Consider the following 8,137-nt stretch of genomic DNA (forward strand, 5'->3'; position numbering starts at 1 on the left):
CCATCTCGACTTTACCCCAATAGGGAATTGGTTGATATGGAAGGTTGGAAAAGGAGACAATGTCATGATTAGAACCAATCGTTGGATAAGAAGTAGGGACTCTCATGGATTGTCAATCCCCCTAATTTAAAATCTCAAAGCCAAAGGTTATTTCACCCTTCATCACATCACTCGTAGGCAAGGCATGAACAATCGATCCCAACATTGGATCTCATGGATAGACATATAACTTAGTTAAGAATATGATGAGACTTAGAAATATTACATTGGCTATCTCAAGTTCGGCAATATTATCCTTAATGATGAGGATGATAAAATCCTATGGCCTCTAAAATCCTTTAAGGGATATGTGCCCAAAGGATTTGGGCATGGAAGACAATGACCAACCATCACTCTAGTGGCTGAAATCTATATGGGTGTTCAAATGCCCTACGAAAGCCAATTTTTGTATGTGGCTTCTCCTCAATAATAGGCTCTAATGTAGGATATTTTACAACAAAAAAAAATGAATTCCTTGATAAATGCTACCTCTTTGAAGTAGATCTTAAATCAAATTTCCTTCTAATTTCATTTCCTATCCCTTTCAAAATAGTCTTGGAATTAAATAGGAGGATTAATCAACCGTTGTAACTCCTTGACAAGTAACACCATAGAAGAAGCCTTAATGTAATGGGTACAAAAACAAGACACAAAAACCTTCAAGGCACTTCTTCTCACTTGTCATGAGAGATTTGGTTGGCCAAAAATGTGGAACTATTCAAAAGAAGGGGCAGCCTACTACTTTTGTGTGTTAATCAAAGTCTTAATATAATCAATGTTTTTCGTCATTTTTCAATAGTCATTTCCCACTCTTTGCCTCCAATGCCACTTATAAATGAATCTTTTTTGTTGGAATTATTACATAGATCCTCTCAAGGTGATCCTCACCGAGGAGTCGTTAAAAGAAATATTTTTCTTTCCTCTTCCTATATTATTTCTTTCAAAGTTGGGATTTCTCTTGCCACAGAAAATTATACATTGAACTTATGGCTCTCAAACTAATTTTCATTTGAGCTCTTAGAAAAGCGATCACTCAACTTCATTTTTTTTATGATTCCCTTGTGATTATTGAATAAATGAAAGGAGATTATATGCCAAGAATTTCTTTCTTAACCCTTTATCTGGGAACACCAAGAATTTCCAATAAGCTTTCTCTAATATCCCATTTGTTCATATTTAAAGAGACAAAAACATTGAAGTTGATACATTATCCAAGCAAGAACCATTTTCTCACATTTAAAGAGACAAAAACATTAAAGTTAACACATTATCCCAGCAAAAATTAACTCTTCAAGGAGGAACCTAGAAGCTCTTTGAATTTAATGAATGACATATTGCGTCTTATTTTCATGAATCTTGGATTTAACTTGTTCCTTGTTTCATAGTTTGTAGAAACATGATCTAGCTATATGATTCTTTAAACTTGTTATTTGATAAAAAAATTTGAGAATGTGTATCAAAGTTGGTATCTCTACTAAAGCATTGACAACTTTTTTATTGTATCCCTAAAAGTGATTTTTTGAAAATAGATATAGCTTGTCATATAAAAATCTTATTGAAATACTTGTTTGTAATTATTTTTATAATATTATTATTTTTTACAAAAAAAACTCTCAAAACATTTAACACAAATATAATAATATAAATTTTAAAATCACATAATAAAATTAATGAAAATTGTTTATTTCATCTATGAGTTCATAATTTAAACTTTTATAATATAAATATAAATAATGTTCCGGATTTCAAAAAACAAATTAATATGTAATTTTGAGTGGATTGTTTAAGTTATCTGTTTCACCGATATATTTGACATAATCAACCACAACAACTAATTTACGTTGTAGAATTTATAAAACCAAAAAACCAGGATCAATAATTTACTACCTTTAATAACACATAACATTATAATTTAAGTCAGGTGACTGAAGTTAATTTAATTTAAATAACACACCATACACAACTCATAAATCTTGAACTGCCGTTTCAAAAAAAGACAATATAGGCAGTTCATTATTTAAATACTTACAGCATCTGGAAGTTATAACTATCTTCTATAATCACCCAAACACATATTCTCGATACAAGGTGGATTATCCTTATCCCTCCATTACATATTCTCGATACAAGGTGGATTATCCTTATCCCTCCATTGTGAGCTCTGGACATGCAGAACTCAAACTGAAATATGTTTCAGATGGATTCACCATTCCCCTCTTCAATGGGGTTTAGGTTTAGCGTATAATTTTTCATTTCCTTCGAGGCTTCGACAAAGCACTTGCACAACATACGTGCATCGACATAATCCTTGTGTGCATGAACTTGCAGCACGACAGATCCCATATAACTCACAATGAAAACTCCGAGTGCCTGCATTAACAAATACCAGTATCATATGAAGCCCAGAAAGAGACATGCAGAGATTGCTTTGATTCATCCAAGAAAAACACCGGTGGGAAGAGTTGAAGTAGCCTGCTTACTCACTTGAGGTACACCTGATACGAAGAAGGTAAAGTTGTTAACTGGATTTCCGGCCATTGCTATCTTCTCCATTGGACCAATCATATTTGACACCACCATCGTTGTATGGACAATAGTATTGTATAGACATTTAGAAAGCACCTGTATCAAACTGAGTATTAGGAGTCTGCAATGTTTAATTCATTTGAATGGCGCAGTTAATTTTTTGAATTTTTTTTCAGAAGCGGGTAATATAATTTTTTAAGTGAGTCTATGAATTTTTATTATTTAGATGTGTTTTTGGAGAAATTTATTTGATATTTTCGAAAAATTATTCAATGGATAGTTTTGAGGGCTATGGGACGATCTTGAGGAGTTCGAGTATCTAACACTGGATTGGGATGTTTGGATGCTGGTGTGGTACTGTGCACCTTAATGAGTGTGGAAGGAGTAGGAGTATCTAACACTGGATTGGGATGTTTGGATGCTGGTGTGGTACTGTGCACCTTAATGAGTGTGGAAGGAGTGGGCCTACTGCATGAAGCACTGAATAATGTGCCTTCCTTGGGGCAGATTCTGAATCGACAGCGAAACTTGGGCTATGGTGAGCTCTGAGTTGGGCATGGGCTTTGGACTATGGTACACACTTATGAGGCTTTATCTAATTTGGGAAGCTTTATCTAAGTTGGGAAAAAGGACGAAGATTCCTTGGATTTCCAGGTGTTGTGGAAACTTGGGATTTCCGGGTGTTGTGGAAACTTTTGATGCCTAGTGGTTATACTAGTTCAACTGACGGTGTAGGGCAAACATGAGGTAATAAATAATTAAATAAAATAAAATATTAAATGATTCAACTTAAGTTCAAGACAAAGTTCTTATTTCTTTAAAGAGGGGGAATATGTAATGCCCTAATAATAAATATAAAAATTTGTAAATTTCTAGAATTCACAACCACCAACAAATTATTAAGAATATTATTATTTAAGATTAAAAGTTTGTAAATTTCCATAATTCACAATAACCAACCAATCATTAAGGATATTTTAAGTAAAATTGACGGACAAAACGAAAACAAACCATGTTAAGACCAATCATTAAGGATATTTTAAGTCAATTGACGGATAAAACAAAAACAAACCATGTTAAGAGTATGTATGTCTTCTTAGACTTAACCAGAAATCGCTGCGCGGAGGTGGGTCCCTTGTCCCACAAACAAACAAGGAGGAGGTGGGTCCCTTGTCCCACAAACAAGCAAGGAGGCCTTGTCCCACAAACAAGCAAGGAGGCCTCGTACACCAACTTGGTGTCTGGCTTGGCAGTGATGTTAAAAATTAGATAATAATAATAATATGATTGTTTTTAGGATTAATCACATTATTGAGATGGGAAATTTTGAACCAACTAATGCTATTTGTTTTGGAACCTTTGTCTTCAAAATAAATCAAATTAATTAGTTCAAAATGTAATCAAAATCTCAATAATATAATTAATGTCAAAAGCATTCTCATTATCAATATAAATCACAAAAATCTAAAATCTAACATATATAAAATAAAATAAAATTCCACCATTTAAATTAAAAACTTCATATTTTCATAATCAAACCAGTAAACGTACCTGTGGTCCTTTCTTCCTTGCTAGCCATTTACCGAGTCTATAATTGATATATGTTGCCAGAGAAATTTTATTTCGGTCTATGACCCGCTTTGTCCTTTTCAAAAACTCCAGAGGATTCTCCAGCTTTCCCATCATAGGTACCAGCAAACATAAAAAACCAACGCGATTGCCCCACGGTACTTTACCTTTTGGTTTCAACATCTCCTCTATATTCTACACAGTTTACGACAGTCATCAAATATGACGATCTGCACTTCTAAGCAAATATGAACGAATAAACGTAATTGGAGTGTGATGGGTGAACTAATAAAGTAATTGAATTGTGATGGATGGTTATTTGTAGATTTGGGAACATTTAAAAAACATGATGATATAATTGAAGCTTACGGGTTCTTTTCATTTTTTGATTAAATTTCTTTGAAATCTATAATCTAGTAAAGTTTAATAAATAAAATATTTTGAAATTTGCAATCAGATTAAGTTCAATAAATGGAGATAATTTGATACAAAACCTGTAATCCAGCCAATGGTCTCATATTCATCATACATATTGCAGTGAGTCTTGAATTCTTTATTTGTTTGATTACAGTGTCCTTGGGTTGCTCCAGTCTCTTTTCATAAGCATCTTGTAAACTATGTTCTCCAACTGAAAGATTTATGAACTAAATAGATTAGAAATAAAACATGATAAATAATTATCGCAGTGTTATAAGTTAAATGGTTGATGAATTATGGAAAACAAATGCATTACCGCTCACAAATAAAAGAAAGAGAAAGGATTACTACAATTTTGTTAAAAAAATCAAATTTTAAAATTGAAAATTATCTATATAAACAAAAAAAATTTAAATAACAAAATAATACCATACAATTAACTTAATAAATTTGATAATAATTAACTTAATAAATTTGATAATATGAAAAGTATGCTTTTTATTGAATATTAATAACAATAATAATAAATTAACACTCTCCTACTATTAAAATCTATAACATTTTTTTTTAGTAAAAAACTTTTAAATCTACATTCTCCTTTTCATATGTCAAGATGGTATATCCTTTTCATATGTCAAGATGGTATAGCTAGGATGGTAAGGAGGAGACATTATTATTTTTCCCACCAAGTTTCAGCTAGGAAGGTAAGGAAGAGACATTATTATTTTTCCCACCAAGTTTCACTCTCATGGATATTGACATGTTCGTTTATTCCACCAGTTTTCACTTTCACCTATGTTGATATGCTGGTTTATTCGGAGTCACTTTTATATTGGGAACCACTTCTGCATGAAAGATAATAGGTTCAGGTCAACTAGACATGCTAGTTTATTGGGAGCCACTTCTACATTAGGAGCCACTTCTACATGAAAGATAATAGACTCGGCTCAACTTGAATAAGTTTCCGTTTCTGGATATAGTAAATCCCACCTTAAAAAAAGAGACCCCTATGAAGAGGCTCGGCTCAACTCTACATAGACTCAGCTCAACTCGACATGCTAGTTTATTGGGAGCCACTTCTACATGAAAAAAATAGACTCAGCTAAACTCGAATAAGTTTCTGGATATAGTAAACCCCACCCAAAAAATATAGAGACCCCTATGAACAATAACAAGGTAGTTCAATAGGACTGAAAACAGTATTAAAGATCAGCCATGGATGGCTTGAACATAACAAGGTAGTTCAATAAGACTGAAAACAGTATTAAAGATCAGCCATGGGGGGCTTGGCTAGCATACCTGCTGATAGGTGAATCTGCAAGTAGCGTTGAATGCCGTAGAAAATTATTCCTGTTATCACGTCATTTACTGTCTGCAAAGCAAGTCAAAACTCTGTAAATATACATATCAATTACAGTTCAAACAATATGAATTAGTGCTCCGAGCATATTGTGATCACATACTCCTCCTACAGAATTCTTAATTTGTTTGATATCCTCTAGCAGAAACGTAGCAGAAGAAAGAGCAACGGGCGTATATTCCACTCCAGGAGGTCCTCGAATTGGCAGCTGGCTATCATCAAGCCAATCTATCAATCTCAATGTAGTTCTTATCAAATCAACCACTGAGTACCACACTAACAGCATCATATACCATAGTTTTTGAAAAAAGTTGGCTACTGCCATGCCGGGCCAACTGGGTTTAACACGATGTTTGTGCGCAGTAGGAAAGGTTGGTGGGAACTCAGGATTGTCAACTCTCCTGGCCATAGAAAACAGCGTCGCCATGAAAGAAACCCCGTCCCCCAGGGAATGATGGAGCTTAATAACCATGGTGGCTGCGGCCTTGCTCGTTTTGTAATTCAAAAAATGGATTTCCCACAGAGGGCGTGACTGATCGAGGGGGGTGAGGGACAATTTAGAGATATAGTCATCAACCCAGGCGTCGTATGACTCTTGGCCAGGGGGCAGCTCTGCAACAAATGTGATGTCATCGGTGTTCACTTTTGTTTTCTTCCATCGCCATGATCCTCGATCATCCTTCTTCTGCCAAAAAAACCTCCAAGCTATGTAAAAAATCAGTAGGTTTTATTTTTATATATCTTTGCTTCTGAAAAATTATGGAATGCAAATGAAACGTCAACCTCAAGCCTAACCTAAAGATAGTAATATAGTAAATTATTAAACACACCAGAACGTAAAGGGATTATATCCTCCAAATAATGAGAATGGCCAGAGGAGATAATCACCATTATGCATGAGTACAGAGGGTTCGTCGACATGATCGACTCAGCAACAGCATTCATGTACTTAGGGATGTCTGTAACAGACTCCTGTAATTCAAAGATGACGTGTACACACAGAGAAAAGAGCGGGCTCTTGAAACACTGGCTTACTGGGCTTACTGGTTGTCCTTCCTCTTCTATTTCATGGCCGCCTTTGGGCACATTCATTTGCAACTTGAGGTCCATGACCTGAATTCTATCAGCCCACATGCAAAGATCAGAACGAAGATGGAACTGCTGAAAAAATTTGAAATTATCTTTGTCTGTGCCACCTCTATATACATTGCTTGCTGTCTCTGTATCCCTGTAGTTGCTGACAGGTTGCCATCGACCATTACACTACCATTTATTGTCAAGGGGGGTAATTAAAAGAATTGGTAAGTTAAAACCTGCTGACAATATGCTGCCTTTACATTACCATTTCTGGTAAAGTTGTGAACATCAAAAAGGTGAGTTAAAACCTACTGATAATATCACAAAATACTTTGTACCCATTGCAATCATTCAAGACTGGTGATCCCTGAGCTAAGTGCTCCGATTGAAAGTAGTTGGCAACATAAATGTGGTGAATATCAAAATGGGGAGTTAAAACCTATAAATGTGGTGAATATCAAAATGGGGAGTTAAAACCTACTGACAATATCACAAAATACTGAGTACCCATTGCAATCAGGGAAGTCACTAGTGATCCATGACCTAAATGCTCCCATTGAAAGTAGTTGGCAACATAAATGCCATCGTCACCTAGTTTGTCCATAACTACCAAAGAAGTCCAGTAGTACCCATAGCTTTCTCTATACGAGGACTGTCCCTTTGCCTCCTTACATGTGTACAGTGTTTTCCGAATTGAAGTTTCCTGAAATAACTACTGCACTCCTGGCCAAACCTTTAGTGCAAATGACTTTTGAACTCGTTTTTAAAATAATTAAAAATAATTCATATATATATAAATTACAATTCTATAAAATGAAAATAATTAAAAATAATTCATATATATATATTACAATTCTATAAAATGAAAATGATGATGAAAATTTTATATATAATTTGTGAGCAAACAAGAAAAAGAAATGTTAAATAACTTTAATTAATATTTAACTTTCTTAGATTCCCTAAATGATATAATAATCAATTATATATAAATTTTACTTAATTAATTTTTAATTATTAATAATATTTTTTTTAGAAATAGGCAATTGGGCCAATTTTATAACCTATAACGACAATTATGCCACAAGTAAATTCAGAAGATTTGAACATGAGATTAATAACACTTCCTTTTGGCAATGATTACTAATCGAG

General features: G+C 34.0%; 1 protein-coding gene across 2 annotated transcripts; it reads right to left on the reverse strand.

Annotated features, from left to right (window-relative positions):
* Window positions 1-2,074: 2,074 nt before the first annotated feature.
* Window positions 2,075-7,097, reverse strand: LOC149231072 (wax ester synthase/diacylglycerol acyltransferase 11-like). 2 transcript variants are annotated; one of them, XM_089376190.1, is made up of 7 exons: window positions 6,800-7,097; window positions 6,015-6,596; window positions 5,851-5,923; window positions 4,629-4,762; window positions 4,117-4,329; window positions 2,524-2,661; window positions 2,075-2,409 (listed from the first exon to the last, which is right to left on the reverse strand). In XM_089376190.1, exons 1-7 carry the CDS (start codon window positions 7,043-7,045, stop codon window positions 2,233-2,235), a joined length of 1,563 nt encoding a protein of 520 aa, XP_089232316.1. In that variant the 5' UTR covers window positions 7,046-7,097; the 3' UTR covers window positions 2,075-2,232. The 2 variants fall into 2 exon arrangements, with proteins under 2 accessions (XP_089232316.1, XP_089232317.1); XM_089376191.1 differs by having other exon boundaries at window positions 6,015-6,616; window positions 6,800-6,939.
* Between the last annotated feature and the right edge of the window lie 1,040 nt (window positions 7,098-8,137).

This window comes from Pinus tabuliformis, chromosome J (assembly GCF_031772625.1).
Source record: "Pinus tabuliformis cultivar Carrire ecotype Pingquan chromosome J, CPIR1, whole genome shotgun sequence".
NCBI lineage: Eukaryota > Viridiplantae > Streptophyta > Pinopsida > Pinales > Pinaceae > Pinus > Pinus tabuliformis.

Coding starts and splice junctions, on each gene's coding strand:
- LOC149231072 (XM_089376190.1), bottom strand. CDS start 7,045: ATGTGGGCTGATAGAATTCAGGTCATGGACCTCAAGTTGCAAATGAAT. Junction 6,597..6,799: donor CTCTGTACTCATGCATAATG/GTGATTATCTCC, acceptor TTTTTTTGGCAG/AAGAAGGATGATCGAGGATC. Junction 2,662..4,116: donor CAAGGAAGAAAGGACCACAG/GTACGTTTACTG, acceptor AGTTTGATACAG/GTGCTTTCTAAATGTCTATA.